Below are 16908 nucleotides of genomic sequence, written 5' to 3' on the forward strand. Positions count from 1 at the left end.
TACAAAACTGATCTCTTAAGGTACAAATCACAAGGGTACAAATTTGTACCTTTGAGGGTACAGCCCCAGTGACAAGCCATTGTACCCCTAAAGGTACAATTTTGTACTTTATTTTCTGAGAGAGTACAAAATTGTCACCAAAGGTACAAAACTGTTCTCTGAAGGTACAAAACTGTTGTCTTAAGGTACAAAACTGTTCTCTTAAGGTACAAATCACAAGGGTACAAATTTGTACCTTTGAGGGTACAGCCCCAGTGACAAGCTATTGTACCCCTAAAGGTACAATTATGTACTTTATTTTCTGAGAGAGTACAAAATTGTCACCAAAGGTACAAAACTGTTCTCTTAAGGTACAAAACACAAGGGTACAAATTTGTACCTTTGTACCATTGTACCCCTAAAGGTACAATTTTGTACTTTTTTTTCTGAGAGTGTAAAGGAGATTTAAAGGATACAGAACATTTCAAGAAAAATTAAACAAAAAATAAATTCTTTTCAAAAAATTTAAACTTTACGACAGGTAACTTGATATAAAATTAAAAGTAAACCTCTACAATTTTACAGAAAATAAAAATCCATGTACTCCTCCAGAGAACATAACTGTGCAGTAAAATGAACCTAAGCCTTGCAATCTGATATAAAAATAAATTTCTGTAAAGTGTAAACTTTGCTGAATAAAAATTTACCAATGCCAACAATGGATTACAGGAGTGCCAAAATACAACAAATAATGTTTTTATAAAACAATAATAATGTAATAAAATATTTCACAGTGTCAAAACTACCTCAGTGCTAACTTAAAAACATTAGAGGACAGCAGTGCAGAAGATCACTGAACCTTTAAATCTCCTTTGTAAAGCTTTACAAGGCATAAATAGTCGGCAATTTAGATGAGCTCACAAAAATTAACTGACAATTTCTAAATGTTTTATATCTACCTGAATTAATCATTAATTACAGTAGGAATATGAGTTAATAAAGCATTTATTAACACACTGAGTAATTATTATGTCTAAATAATGTGTATAAATGTATGTCTAAATAGGTTATTAATCATTTACTTATATTTCCTAAATGATCTTATGAACTACTGACAACTCCTAAATAACTGGTTTGTAAATAATGCAATACTTAATTTAGAAATGATAAATTGATAATTAATAAATACAATTATTAAACACTTTATAAATATGATTATAAATCAATAACAAAACATTTATAGGTGTATTTATAAACTGCTTATTAATGTCTGTTAATGCTTTATAAATGATGAATTGACTGTTTACTAATGCTTAACCAATGCTTCATAGTGTGAGTTATTATAAAGTGTTACCAATATATCTTTTGTGGAAGTCTCAGGAACAAAAAATGCTTGTCCAATCATGGCATTCGGTCCTAATGCTATGATAGTATGTCCTACCTGTCTGTCAACATATGTATTTCCATTTGATGTGCACCTTTTTTTATCATCTCTGGTATTCCTGATTTTTGCAAGCTACCAATCCATTTTTTTTTTACCGGTAGTTGTTTTTGCTCAAATCCAGTTGTGCCAAAACTGCAGTAACCATAGCCAACGATTAGATGGGAAAATAGTCCAATTACCCTCTCAAGTGGAAGACTAAAATTTACTAGTAAAATCTCATATTTACAGCTGTTTCATTTGAGAATTTCATTGTTTCACTTCTGAACAAGTTCTTCAATAAACAAGTTCTCATGCCCCCGCCCCACAGATTGAAAACCCCTGCTATATAGTATGAATATGAATGTAATCTGGACATACTTCAATAACTTTAAATAAGCGCTTTGGTTTTTTTGCCTCTCCCTGCACAGCATATATTGGTGCAAATAAACTAAAACCAAAAAAAAAGATCTTACAGGTGTAGAATGACACGAGTGTGAGTAATAAATGACAATTTTTATTTTTAGATGAACTAAACCTTTAAACCTTCTTCTGCTACACTGTCAAATTTAAAATGTAAAAAGCATGCAAACTGATTGATTGCTAAATGATGATAAAGATATAATCATCATAAAGTGGTCTGATTCACTGATGTCACCCAGTCAAATCTATTACATTGTCATTTTGTGTTAATAATAAAAGCAAGCCTTTAATTCTACAATATGAAATCCAACATTGTTTTAAGAATTTAAAACAGACATTGTACACTAAACATTTTGAACTCAAACTTTCATAAGACTTATTCAGACATCAATAAACAGCATATGAATCTCAACAATGGTGACATGCTTAGTGCTGCATTGCATTCTGGGAGCCATAGAGGAATTTTCTATCACTCTGATTGTGACCAAAGTGATACACAACTACATGCTGGTCACAGCTTAGCTTGCTGTTCTTGCCATAACAAAAACAGTTACAGCAGCCAGAGGGAAAAAAAGTTTTATAAAGCCCAACTAAAGTAAACACTGACCTCCATAACGGTGACATCAAACCAAACAATTATCTTCAATCAATTAACCTCTAAATTTCTGTTAATTCTCTATTGAACTTCTGTTGACATCTGACAGAAATAAAGTCAATCTGGTTAGTAATAAGTGAAGCTGGTAATGCTGTTTGTGGAGTTGTTGAATCATCTGCTGAGATCTTGAGAGATTTAATGATTTCTTTTATCTTTAAATTTTTAGGTGACGTGATGGTCACAGTCTTTAAACCAGATATCTGACCTGAAAGCTGAAAACAGTTATCAGTTCTGTTACTGAGATTACACTTTGAATAGTCTTACAAGAACAGCCTTGGTTTACAGGAAAAGATATGAATATTAATGAGAAATGAGCAGGAGTGGCTTTTCATCTGTTTAATATGTATCACACCCAAGACTATTTAAGTTGTCTCCACACTGGTGTGATGCAGATCAGGGAAGGAAACCTCAAATCTTAGGATACAAGACATTAACACAGCCAACATCAAGAAGTAAGTTTTCCTCTTTATGACTTTTTGGGTTTCAGGCTTAAAAATATAAATAATATAATACAAGTCACTGAAACAATAACTTGAATTTTTTTTTAATTACATCCCTCATGTTCTGAGCAAACGAAGATTCAACAACTCCTGAAACAGCTGTACCAGCTTTCACTTTATAATTGAAAATAACAATTTTGTTTGAAGTCACCGTTTTGGTGAATATTGTTTCATTTAGGTGTGCTCTTGATCCTTAAGTTTTTCAATGAACTTTTTTTTTTTTTTTTGGCTTTAACACTATTTAGAAAATATTTTTAGAGAATACTTTTTGTTTTTGTTAAAAAGTAGTTTAAGAAAAGCCAAGGGTCAAGTGCTCAACTAAAGCAAACCCTTTTCACTATAATAATGATTGATTAAAAAAAAAACATTGATTAGAGCTAAACCTGTTAATTCTCATAAACAATTTATGAAAGAAATCAAGATGCAAGTGAAGCTGGTAAAGCTGTTTTTGGAGTTGTTTAATCATCCTCTGCTCAGATCTTGAGAAATGTCATTGATTTGATTTGCAGTTGATGTTTCAGTGGCTGAAATCAGATCAATTATTATTTACAGTAGAAATCAATTTAAATGGGAATTAAGTTATCAACCAAAACATGGCTGAAACATTTGAAATAAAATAATTATTTACAATTCTTAAATTGAAAGAACAATTTAAATAAAATTATTTATTTGGTTGAATTAATTAAGTAATTAGGTTAAATGAACATGAACACTTTGGTTTTGAAAACTATTGAACTGTAAATTTAAATAACTACATTTGTCAAGTTGAAAATACTTAATATTCTAAGTAATTTAAAAGTAAATAAGTCAGTGGAAATTAGTACCTCAAAAAGTTTAGTTAAGTGAACATGTTGTGGAAAAATTCTTTATTCCTTTAGTGGTGAGAATGTAATGAAACAAACACTCAGGAAATGTCTTTGTTGGTTTCATTGTTGTTCAATGCAGATACAGAGTTGTTCAGAGAAGAACACCCTTGTCTATTGTGGACTGTCTTCACCCCTCTTATTGTCATCATAATGCTCTAGTCAACTCCCTTGCCTCACTTCCTTTGTTAGTTTCAGAAGTGCTTCTCAAAAAAATAACAGCATAAGCAGTAATTTTCCACTGTAAAGAAGCAGATTAGTTCACGCTCGATCCGCACAATGGAAGAAATTGTTTTCCATCACTGAACAATAAAAAAAGGTAACTGCAAATTCATCTCTCAATTCCGACTTTTCCCCTCTCAGAATTGCATGAAATAAAGTCGCAAATGCGTGCATTATTGTGAGATGTAAACTTGCAATTCTGCAAAAAAAAAAGTCAGTCTCTTCCCCCTCAGAATTAAACTTTATATCTAGTCAGAATTGTGAGATTAAAAGTTGCAGTTATCTATTAAATTGTTTTCAACAGAATTTAAAACTTGAGAAGGACTTTGTTTCATATTTAAGCAGAGTTTATTGTTATTATTGGATAGGTGTGCTACAAATTTTAGTGTAGTTTTGTTCACGCATCAACAAAAAAAAAAAAAAGACTGAAAGATTGATCTTGAAAATACATAGGCATTCAATAATAATAATAAAAAGAATAAAATCAACATATTTGTGGTTTATCCATAATGTGCACGAATTAGAACACAGCCAAAACGTGAGGAAAAGCTGTTTCGGTCAATGATTTCACCCCTCCAAAACTATTTCGATCAAAAACAAAAATTGCTGTTTCAGCCGCAAATTTCCAGTAATTTCAATCGGTGCATCAAATGATATAGGCCTAAACTAAATTCATGTATTTATAGTAAAAGAATACTGTAAATAAATAAATAATGTTAGTCTTATTGGCTAGGCTACATTTGGAGAAGAACTTCAGTCATTATAGCTTACCATTAGCAGAGCTGGCGATGGGGTAATACGTTTGTGCAAAATATAATAATAATTATAATAATAATAATAATAATAGTAATAACAATAATAATGTCTCAGCAAAGACCAAACATATCTGTCTCAGTTAACGGTACACGTCCGCTAACAGTAACACAGCACTTCAAGGCTTGCTGTTGTCTTACCTAACAAACTGGCGATAGAAACAATGGTGAATTTTGTCCCCCTTTTGTGGTAATTTAGCACTATTTTCTATGATCTTCTGGTTGCATTTTTGGGCTTCACTTGGATGAAAAAAAAGAAAAGAAAAAGCAAAGGCTACATAGTAAATAGGTGAATCTGCGATGGGGCCCATCATAGGGTGGGGGCCCCCACGCTCTGCGGGGACTGCAGGGGTGTCCATATGCCCATGGTGACCAGTGTTTGCTTTAGTCTTCTCTGGCTTCTGTAACTGGACTTGGACTTGTCTGATTTACTGAACTCTTTCTGTCTTATCTTTGATTTCATAACATTTGATAAAATTAAAATTTTATGATGATTGATTATAGTATCTCAACAGCATAAGATCCAGCAATGTTACAGTAATAAGGAATAATTAAAAACATAAAGTGCATAAACATTTGAGCTCCTGCATCCCTTAGACACACAGAAACATCAACAATCAGAATATGAATCTCAACAATGTTGACCTTCAAAAGTTTGAGAGTTGAAAATGAGAGCTGAGATCCCACAGTGTTCATGAGGATGATGATCATGTTTGTACAGTCTGACAAGCAACAATCTAAAGGACTGTTATAAATCACAGAGTGTGAACCAGCCTTTACCTTTACTCTGTAGTGTGGACAGTAGAGGATGTTCCTGTGGGGTTGAAAAGGTTAAAGGTGTAAGATAAAAAGACACACCCACAAAATGTATTTTAACAGTTACAAACTGTAAGTTAAAAAACAGTTTTATACTGGCAACACTGTTGCCAGTAGTTTACTGTAAAATTGAGTTTTGTGGGTCACCATTGTGCTGAAGAGTAGAGCCTGTGCTTAGGTTCAGGAGAAGATCAAGAGACACTGGTGATATGTTGCATGTTGTTTTATTTAACAGATGGTGACTGTGTAGTTGGTGGTGCAGTGAAAATGTTTATTTAAATTGATAGTGGACTCTAAAGAAATATGTTCATAGTAATAATATGCTCATATTTTTAGCATATTATAAATATTGGTTTAAAATACAATTTCAGGCAGTTGGTTTCTGCAAATGAAATGAGGTAACACGAGTTTTAATTTATTGCATGGTATCTTTACAGTAACATACTGTAGATTACAGTAAATAACTGTACAATCAGTGTTGCCAGTATTTTACTGTAAAAAAAAAAGCCCGGCAAGGTCTAACAGTGTAGAACTTAATAACTGTATAATTGGTTTGAACACATATACTATACATGAAATTGCGGTGTCTAATACAAAGACAATATTGGCTATAGTTTGATTCAGTTTGATGCTTTCAAGTGAGTAAAGAAACTCATAAATAATGACTTAAACTGTGAAATAAAAAGGGTAAGTTTATTTTAACCTTTGCTTCACAGTGGAAGAACTGAGGATTGTTCTGCTGGGTAAAACTGGATCAGGAAAAAGTGCAACAGGAAACACCATCATCGGCAGAAATGTGTTTAAAGTGGGCTTCTCCTTTGAATCTACAACTCAACAGTGTGAGAAACATGAGGGAAATGTGGAAGATAGAAACATCTCAGTGATCGACACACCTGGACTGTATAACACATCCATTACACATGAAAAACATCTGAAGGCTGAGATTGAGAAGAGTTTACAGATGTCTGCTCCTGGTCCTCATGTGTTTCTGCTGGTCATCAAACTGGACAGATTCACAAAGGAGGAGATGAATACAGTGAAATGGATTCAGAAGAACTTTGGAGGAGATGTTATTCGATTCACCATGTTGCTGTTCACTGGAGCTGATCAGTTAAGCAAACCAATAGAAGAATTTCTGCAAGAAAACCCAGAGCTGATGAAGTTAGTGGATGAATGTGAGAGAAGATATCATGCCTTTAATAATGTGGAGAAGAATGATGGAGCTCAAGTCACTGAACTGATGGAGAAGATCAAGACAATAGTGCAGAAGAATACAGAAGAGTACTACACCACTGAGATGTTCAAAAAGACTCAGAGAAAGATTTACATTATAAAGATGTTAATAATTACAATTCCTGCTTTTGTCTGTTGTGTTGTATTCTGTCTATCAAAAAGTTTCTGGTGTGACTTGCTTCGTAAGATGTGGACATTTTAATGAAACTATACTCATAATAATGTTTATATTATTTTACTATTAGTGTATTTGAGCCTTGTTTAACAGTGGAAAATAATTTTGAAAGGTAACAATCTTTAAAAGATAATCAAAACAAATTGTTTGTTTTGATGGTTTTAAATCACTCACAGCAAAAAAAAAAAAAAAAAACTTTCATGTAAAATGAGCTTATGTAACAATCACTGCATCAGCAACTACACAGTTACTGTCTTTAAATAAAGCAACATGCAGCATAACATCAGTGTTTCTGGATCATCACTAACTGAAGCATAGGCTCTACTCTCCAGCACAATGGTGACACACAAAACTCAAGATTACAGAAACAACATTAAACACTAGGTCCGTGTACTTTTGCGTCCATTCCTTTTTCGTTTTTTAACCACGTCAAGAAAAACAAAAAACGAACGGTTGTTGTATTTTTAAATTCTATGGTGAATACCAAAATTTAAATTAAAACCGAATACACAAATTTCATGTGCACAAAATAAATATTGACCTATTTTAGGATTTTTGTTTATTACGTTTAGCATCTTTATAAACCAAAATTTAAAAAGGACAGATTAAAGTCGAAGAAATGTCAATTTACAAGTTTTCTTTTGTAAAATTGTTGTTTCTCCGCACTTTCGAGATACATGTCTCTGAAACATGATAATACTTGACTTGATTTCCACCCCATTCTCACTCACGAGGGGTCCGATACTGCTGCATGTCCAAGAGAATGCTATACTGGCGGCAAACACGTCCAGCGAAGCGGGACATTTAAGCGCTTAACATGAAAATAATGTGGCTTAATGTAGGTGATATTGGAGGAGCAAATTTTGTTATAAGAACGTTCTCTAAATATTCAGTGTTGGTTCTGGGAATGTTAAAAACGTCCAGTTTTCTTGACGTTAGAGGAACGTTTTTATAAGGTATAATGTTCCTCAAACGTTCTTTCAACTTAATTTTGATCTAAAATTCAACATTGTAGGAACGTTGATTTGTAACATTCCAAGAACATGAAAATGTTCAGTTTCCTTAATGTTAGTTGAATGTTATTTAAAGGTTAGTATGATGTTCCTGAAACGTTCTTTCCAGAGGTGTAAAGTCCAAGGTTCAGAAAGTAAAGGTCCTGCCATATTTTTTATTCCACCCACTGAAGCAATGTTAAAGTTAATGAGATAATTAAGTGATTAATTGAGTGATGATTGACCATAATTGAAGACACCTGATGATAACAAGCAGAATCACCAAAGGAGAAAATCACAATTTTTAAGCCACCATCGTGGAGATGAGGGTTTGCTTTAGTTGAGCTCTTGACCCTTGACTATTTAATACTAGATATTGTTTGGGCTGTTATATCTGAATTATAACAGCCAGACGAGCAAAGAGAAAAGATGCTCAGGAGGTGTTGATTAAATGTTCAATATCTGTCCTGAATCACTGAACTCATTTAGAGCCCAATCTCTGAGTTAGATTGACATTATTGATTACAGCAGCACTGTGATTACACAGCAGAAGATCAGCTTTATTGATATAATCTGAAGGATTTCTCAAAAGGTGTTCTGATCAAAAAAAAAAAAAAAAAAAGGTTATTCATTTAGAGACACAGACATCAAGAATCAGCCTGTGAATCTCAACATCACCTGATCAACTTTTTTCTTTGCTTGTGTGGCAAATCAAACTGGTGCTACAACTGTGGCTGTTAAAACAGCCAAAACAAAATCTAATATTAAAAAAGTCAAGGGTCAAGAGCTCAACTGAAGCAAACTCTGATCTCCATGATGGTGACTTAAAAATTGTGATTTTCTCCTTTGGTCATCAGGTGTCTTCAATAATGGTCAATCATCACTCAATTTATCACTTAATTATCTCATTAACTTTAACACTGCTTCAGTGGGTGGAATAAAAAATATGGCAGGACTTTTACCTTCTGACCCCTGGACTTTACACCTCTGGTTCTCTATCGTATCGAGACTATCCCTCCATTACATATTCCATATGTATGGGAAATTGATTCTCCATATTTGGTAACGTGGATACTCTTTAAGACAATCCGACTGTGCCGGCCATGCCCTAATTAGCGCCCTATAAAACACTCATAGTGGCGTGCATTCGTTGCTTCTTTGATCTCCACTTTGGTGCAGGACGTGGAAGCTCTATACTTCGTTCAACATTTATCCACTTACCGTAAGGTTGGGCGTCTGTCTTCGGGCAGCCTCCCGGGATTGCTGTTGTAAGTTTCTCATATGTTGCATTGATTATAGTGCTCTGGGAGGCGTATTGCACGTGGTGGCGGTAGCTAACGCGCCTAGGAGCAGCTTGGTGTTCTTACTGTTCATAGTAAGATCTCAGCGAACTTCTGTCATCTAATTCTCAGTGTCTCTGGTGTGCTGCGAAGTGGCTAATCCAGATACGGTGAATGTATAACGGTGTGTAAACATTCACAGAGTTTCTCTGGTGACGTCAGAGCAGCACATGTTTGAGCCCAGCTTATTGCGTCACTTCCGGGTACAGTCAATAAATCGCGGGTTCAAATCCCGACAAAAAAAGAAAAAAAAAGATGGCAAGCAATATCTGCAGAACGTGTGCTGTTGCTCTGCCTGTTGAACATGTCTGGGATATGATCATGCATTTAAGGCTCGTGAGGATCCCTCAACATGCATGGACTGTTTTATTATGCCCTTGCGTACAAGAGAGGCTCGTTTGCATTTCTTTGGGACCAAACAGCCACAATCTCCTCAAGCTAAATGTATGAGAATTGACCCTCCCAGTGAGGGCTCGTATCAGACAAGTTCTCACAGCTTAAATATACGACCATGTTGAATTTTAGCCCTTAAAATGCAAGTCTTAAAAATACAATGCATCTAAATGCAAGCACAGCTAATGTAATGCAATTTTTTTTCAATTAGTGCAATTCAACAAGCTTATTAATTCAAAAACATTTGGCATTAATTTACTTCCATAAGAGTTTCACTACAATTTAAAATAAAAGAAAACATTGTACATTGTAATAGCAAAATATTGTTATTTTATATAAAATTTGGATTTCTTTTTTTACAGTGTAGATCATTTTTGTATGTACTGTTACACAGTAAAATCCCCAGTGTTAAATTAACACCCAAAGTGTACATATGAGTCCATCTTGCTGGGTGTTAAAAAGTAACACTGAAGCAGTGTTAAAGTTAATGAGATAATTGATTGATGATTGAGTGGTGATTGACAATTAGTGGAGACACCTGATGTTAATAAGCAGAATCATTGAAGGAAAGAGAGAAAAAAGGTGTTAATTAATGATTTATGAATGTTTCATTTCAAGTCACCATGAAAGAGGTCAGCGTTTGCTTTAGTTGGGCTCTTGACTCTTTACCTTTTGTTATTAATTTTTCTCTGGCTGCTCCAACTTTGTGTTTGTAAAGCACATTTGTTATGGTCAGAGAAAATAGGATCTGGTCACAATATATTTGATGATGATGATATAATCTTCATGTGATGGCCTGATGATGTTTAGAGTCTAAATCTCTGACTGTGTGCTTGATGTGTAGCTTTAGTATTAATGATTGTAGTCCTGTGATTTTGCAGCTTGAGATCCAACAGCAGTATGACTTTTTTTCTTTTTCTTTTTAGGAATAATACATTATGCATTGAAGCTTTAGTGTTTAAACACACACAGACATCAAGAATCAGCATCTGATTCTCAAGAACGGTGACGATAAATAAATACAAAATACTGACAAACAGATCAACTCTGAACATCACAAAACAAGCTACTGTCACAACAAAACAACAGAGAAATAAAGCAAACATGAACAATCTACGAAAATTACAGGACAATTCAGCTGCATAATTTATTCATGCAGCAATGCATGATGGGAGCCATGGATGAGTTTTGATTGGTGTCTCCCATCATGCACTGCAACATGAAGCACTTTGTTTGATTGTCACCATTGTTGAGGGTCATATGCTGATTCTTGATGTCTGTGTGTGTTTTAAAAAAAAAAACCTTAAGATTATAAAAGCTCTGCTGGATCTCAAGCGCTAACAGAGATTTACTATAAAGAAATAATATAACATCTATATCACCAGTTAATACTGGATGTCACCAATGAATCTGGCCATTTCACAATGAGAAAACACAACCATTATGACTGTGCTTCCCAAAGCATTGTAAACCTAAATGATCAACTTTGGCTCACGGCACTTTTGGGAAACACAGCTCAGATCATAGTTTCTCTGGCCATAACAAATGTGCTCTACAAACACAAAGTTGGAGCAGCCAGAGATAAATTAATGTTAATAAAAAGAGTCAAGAGCCCAACTAAAGGAAATGCTTTTCACCATCATGGTGACTTCAAACTAAACTTTCATTAAAACATTAACATCTAAACATCTGTTAATTCTCAGTAAGAACTTTTGTTGATGTGTGACAGAAACCAAATCAAACTGGTTAATAATAAGTCTAATAATGTTTAATGGCTGGAAGTCAGTTGTAGTTGTTGTGTCTCTCTCTTTTTCTCTTGTTGTTTCTTCAATGATTCTGCTTATTATCATCAGGTGTCTCCACTAATTGTCAATCATCACTCAATCATCAATCAATTATCTCATTAACTTTAACACTGCTTCAGTGTTACTTTTTAACACCCAGTAAGATGGACTCATATGTACACTCTGGGTGTTAATTTAACACTGGGGATTTTACTGTGTAGTGATGCTGGTGTGAAATTAGTAAGGTACTTTTTAAATTTTATTAACTTTTAGATCTTTATCCTTTATTATGACAGAGGAAGAAAAATCAGTTCAAACTGAAATAAAAAGCAAGATGCAGAGAAGCAGCAAACAACCTCTAAGTAAGTACTGAATATTTCATTCATCTATCCATCCATCCATCCATCCATCCACCTCATCAATATATCTGTCTGTCTTATTTAAAGTGTCAGATCTGTGTATTGTGCTGTTGGGTAAGACTGGATCAGGAAAAAGTGCATCAGGAAACACCATCATCAGAAAAAAAATTTTTAAAGAAGATTTTTCTCCTGCGTCTGTGACCAGAATCTGTCAATCAGAACAAACAGAGGAGGATGGACAAAGAATCACAGTGATCGACACTGTAGGACTCCCTGATACCTTAAAGACGATTACAGATGTACAAACTAAAATAGAGCAGGTATTTAATTGTGCACGTCATGGTATTAATGTGTTTCTGCTGGTGATCAAACTGGGTGGGAAATTCACAGAGGAGAGCAGGAATGTTGTGACATGGATCGAGGAGAATTTTGGAGAAAAGTTCACAAATCACACAATAGTGCTCTTTACTCATGGAGATCAGTTACTTGGGACAGTAGAGAATTATCTGAACAAATCTGAAACACTGAATTCAGTAATTAATAAATATTCAAGACGTTATTTTGTTTTCAATAACACAAATAAAGATCGTCATCAGGTGAGTGACCTCCTGGATATGATAAACATGCTGCAAGAGAAGAACAATGGCATGAGATACACTGAGAAGGAATATAAGGAGACTCAGGATAAAATATTACAGAGAAAATATTGTACTGGAGCAGCAGTAGGAGGAGGAGTAGGTGGATTAGGAGGAGCAGCAGGATGTGCAGTAGCTGCTAAAGTAGGATCAGTTGCATTAACTATAGGAAAAGCAGCAGTAATAGGAGCAACAGGAGGTGCAGTTATAGGAGTAGCAGTAGTTTGTGCTGGAGTGTATTTATTTGCAAGAAGATACATCTGCACCTCAGGAACAGGAGAGAGTAAGAACAAGAAACAGAACTGAGTATTTCCACTGTAAAACACAGCAGTTGTTCTAACTAACAACTCTACTTAATGTCTCAACTAAATTGTAAAAATATAGTAATCTGTACTATTCGCATACTGTGCCTTTACTCAGAAAACCCAAGTTAAGACTATTTGATTGGTTTAAATGCCATTCTCTCAAGGTGAAAAGACTAGACTTTTTCCTCATGTCCTCCATTTCTGCAGTTATCTCTCTATAGTTGCATTCACTCATTTCCCAAGTCATCTTAAATGGTGAATTGTCAAAACAACTGAAAAAGAAAATGTATTAGAAAAAATCTAAAGTAAATCATCAAGTACTCTCTACAGTTCTTTTTATAGTTACTAGAACATGTGTAAGTGAACTATAGGCCTACTAACTATGCTTTTGTCAGTACAACATACTATTCCTTTTCCACTTAGTTTTTTTAATAAATCGGTTTGCATGTCTAACTAATTGGATTTTACAGCATGGGCTGTAGTTTTACTTACATAAACTTTGACTTCTGTATGAAAAAGATGTTGTTTTTATTTTTTTACACTGTAGATCATCAATAGGTGCAAATCTGAAATGTTTCACATATTATTTTATGGTTGATAGTAAAATGGCCCCTAAAGCTTGTAAAAATAAATGTCTGTTGTTATCTTTGCATGTTAACTTTTGTTGTTCTTCTTTTAAATGTTATTGTTATCAGAGAGCAATAAAAAAATGTGTTTAAGTTCATTCTTACAGTTTTAAAACAGCATAAATACAACAATGCCATCATTATACAAAATTATTTAATTGTATTTTCTCAATAATAATTATCTTCATTTTCAAACAGCAGCTGTCACAATCCTTAAAGCATCATATTTGCAAAAATAGACCTACCCAGCTAACAGAATTTTGTTATAAGAACGTTCTCTAAATATTCCGTGTTGGGTAACACTTTATAATAACTGCACACTATGAAGCATTAGTTAATAGTTAATTAATCATTTATAAAGCATTAATAGACATTAGTAAGTCATTTATAAATACAGCTATAATTGCTTTATTCTTGATTTATAAGCATATCTATAATGTGTTTAATAATTGTATTTTCATACTTTATTAATGATCAATTTATAATTTCTAAATTAAGTATTACATTATTTACAAACCAGTTATTTAGGAGTTGTCAGTAGTTCATTTAGGAAGTATAAGTAAATGATTAATAAACTATTTAAACATTCATTTATACATCTTATTATTTAGACAATAGTTACTTAGTGTGTTAGTAAATGTTTTATTAACACATATTCCTACTGTAATTCATGATTAATTCAGGTAATTATAAAACATTTAGAAGTAGTCAGTTAACTATTTTTGTGAGCTCATCTAAAGTGAGGACTGTTTATGCTTTCTAAGGCTTTTATAAATGAGATTTAAAGGTTCAGTGATGTTCTGTACTGCTGTTCTCTAATGTTTTAAAGTTAGTACCGAGGTAGTTTTGACACTAGGAATATGTTAATAAAGCATTTATTAACACACTAAGTAACTAATACTATATGTCTAAATAATAAGATGCATAAATGTACATTTAAATATTTTATTAATCATTTACTTACACTTCCTAAATGATCTTATGAACCACTGACAACTCCTAAATAACTGGTTTGTGAATAATGTAATGCATAATTTAGAAATGATAAATTGATCATTAATAAAGTATGAAAATACAATTATTAAACTCATTATAGATATGCTTATAAATCAAGAACAAAGCATTTATAGCTGTATTTATAAATGGCTTACTAATGTCTATTAATGTTTTATAAATGATGAATTGACTATTTACTAATGCTTAACTAATGCTTCATAGCGTGAGTTATTCTAAAGTGTTACCGTGTTGGTTCTGGGAACATTAAAAACGTCCAGTTTTCTTGACGTTACAGGAACGTTTTTATAAGGTATAATGTTCCTCAAACGTTCTTTCAACTTAATTTTGATCTAAAATTCAACATTGTAGGAACGTTGATTTGTAACATTCCAAGAACATGAAAATGTTCAGTTTCCTTAATGTTAGTAGAATGTTATTTAAAGATTAGTTTGATGTTCCTGAAACATTCTTTCAATCATTCAAACACCTGCTGTGAACAAACACTGAAAGAAAGAGAAATAAGAACACAAACTACAACTTTCTTCAGCCACAGCGTTAGATGAACTGAAGATAAAAGACATTAAATCTTTGAAGATCTGATTAAACAACTCCATAAACAGCATTACCAGCTTCACTTATTACTAACCAGACTGACTTTATTTCTGTCATACATCTACAGAAGTTGTTCATTGCTAGTTTTCTGTTTAAAACATTGTTTTGTGTCATTTATACGCTCACAGACATCAAAACTCATCATATGAAACACAACAATGGTGACATGCTTCATGCCAGCATACAAAACACATTCATGGCTCCCAGCATGCATTGCGACATGAATATATTATGCTGCTGATTTTTTTTCACCATTGTTGAGGTTTGTATAATGAGTGCTGACGTCTAAGTGTGTCATCTTTTTTAAAAAAATTGCTCAGTGTTAAAAAAACATTTCTACTAAATTTTTTGTTGATTATTTCCTGTTCACATAACACTTCAATATCCACAGAAAACTACAATAAAGAAGTTTGTTAAACCACTTTAATGCAGTTGTTAGTCTGTTATTGAAATAGACATGTTGATCTGATTTATCAATGCAGAAATGGTTTCTGAAATCATGAAATTGATGATAAAGAAGCAGCTCTATAACAGTCAGGGGTAGGGGTGTCCCGATCAGGTTTTTTTGCCCTCGAGTCCGAATCCGTCATTTGATTTTGAGTATCTACCGATACCGAGTCCCGATCCGATACTTCTATAATACATAAAAAAAGAATAAAGAAGAGCGAAAAAACAGATCCAGGATGTTCCTTATTTTTTATTTAATTCACCTTATGTTAACATTCAACAACTCTGTTAACAAACAGAGCACTTCTGTGAGGTAGCTTGAACAATCAAGTAATAAATAACATAAATTCTTCACTTCACTTCACTTTAGTGCAACAGTAAATATTGTTACGTCCCAGGATGTATATCATTCATTGTTTTGTTATTCTGTGAATGTGTATGTGACACTGTTTCCCTGATGCCCAACAGCCTGCTGGGAAGTGTAGTTTTTTCCCTGTTTCCTCTGTTCCTCCCTGTCCTCTTGCAGGAGCCCAATTGATGCCACCTGTTCCTCATTTGAGTATGGAGAGGAACTTGCATTTACACCAAGGGAGCAGGCTGTTCCCCAGAGAGAGTGTGGCCTGTCTTCCCTCCCAGAACTGTTGTTGTCTTTGCTGTTGTGAAAGCTCCTTTAAGAGAAACCTGTTGTGGCATTGTGTAATTGCCCCATTATCAATGTTGCAGATGCAGTAGCGAGGTGGGTGCCCTTTTGTTTTTACTAACCCCTGTTTTCCCCTGTTTTTGGTTAGTAAGGCAGTCAGGTAAGAGATTTGTTGTTTATTTGATGTTTTGTTTTGATAGGTTATTTAGACTCCCTTACTCCAGTTAGCCTATTCCTTTTGTTTGTTATTTTGGCTTTAACCCCCTCCTGAAGCCAGAAGCGTCTTGTTGTTTATCATTACTTGTTTGAGTTTCTTTATTGTTTTGCCTTATCCATGCTTGTTACAAGAGACTTTACTTAGAATAACTTTTCAAAGGTTTATTTAGTGTTTGTGTGTGTTCTGGGAGTGCTGACAGAACCAACTCTCTCTCTCATTTTTGCCCTGTGTTTTCGAAGGGACATATCTTTATTACTTTTTTTTTTCTATATGTTACTCTCCCGCCACCCCTAGACAAAAGGGGGACATAACAATATAAAAAGTCTAATATAAAAAAATATATATATTTGGTTTGATTTGGGTATGATGCAGTCTGTGTAATAACTAAAATAATGATTATATATATATCATATTTTCTGGCTAGTTTACTTTAGATTTTTGTAATACACCATACTTTAACCCAA

The 16908-nt window shown here is 33.6% G+C and overlaps 1 protein-coding gene across 1 annotated transcript; it reads left to right on the forward strand.

Moving 5' to 3' along the window:
- The first annotated feature begins 697 nt into the window (after window positions 1-697).
- Window positions 698-16249, forward strand: LOC125273103 (GTPase IMAP family member 4-like). Its single transcript, XM_048198372.1, has 3 exons — window positions 698-732; window positions 6420-7028; window positions 16114-16249. The coding sequence occupies exons 1-3, from the start codon at window positions 698-700 to the stop codon at window positions 16247-16249; spliced, it is 780 nt and encodes a 259-aa protein (XP_048054329.1).
- The last annotated feature ends 659 nt before the right edge of the window (window positions 16250-16908 follow it).

This window comes from Megalobrama amblycephala, linkage group LG7, assembly GCF_018812025.1.
Source record: "Megalobrama amblycephala isolate DHTTF-2021 linkage group LG7, ASM1881202v1, whole genome shotgun sequence".
Lineage (NCBI taxonomy): Eukaryota > Metazoa > Chordata > Actinopteri > Cypriniformes > Xenocyprididae > Megalobrama > Megalobrama amblycephala.

Coding starts and splice junctions, on each gene's coding strand:
- LOC125273103 (XM_048198372.1), top strand. CDS start 698: ATGGATTACAGGAGTGCCAAAATACAACAAATAAT. Junction 733..6,419: donor GCCAAAATACAACAAATAAT/GTTTTTATAAAA, acceptor GGAAGAACTGAG/GATTGTTCTGCTGGGTAAAA. Junction 7,029..16,113: donor AAGATTTACATTATAAAGAT/GTTAATAATTAC, acceptor GTCCTCTTGCAG/GAGCCCAATTGATGCCACCT.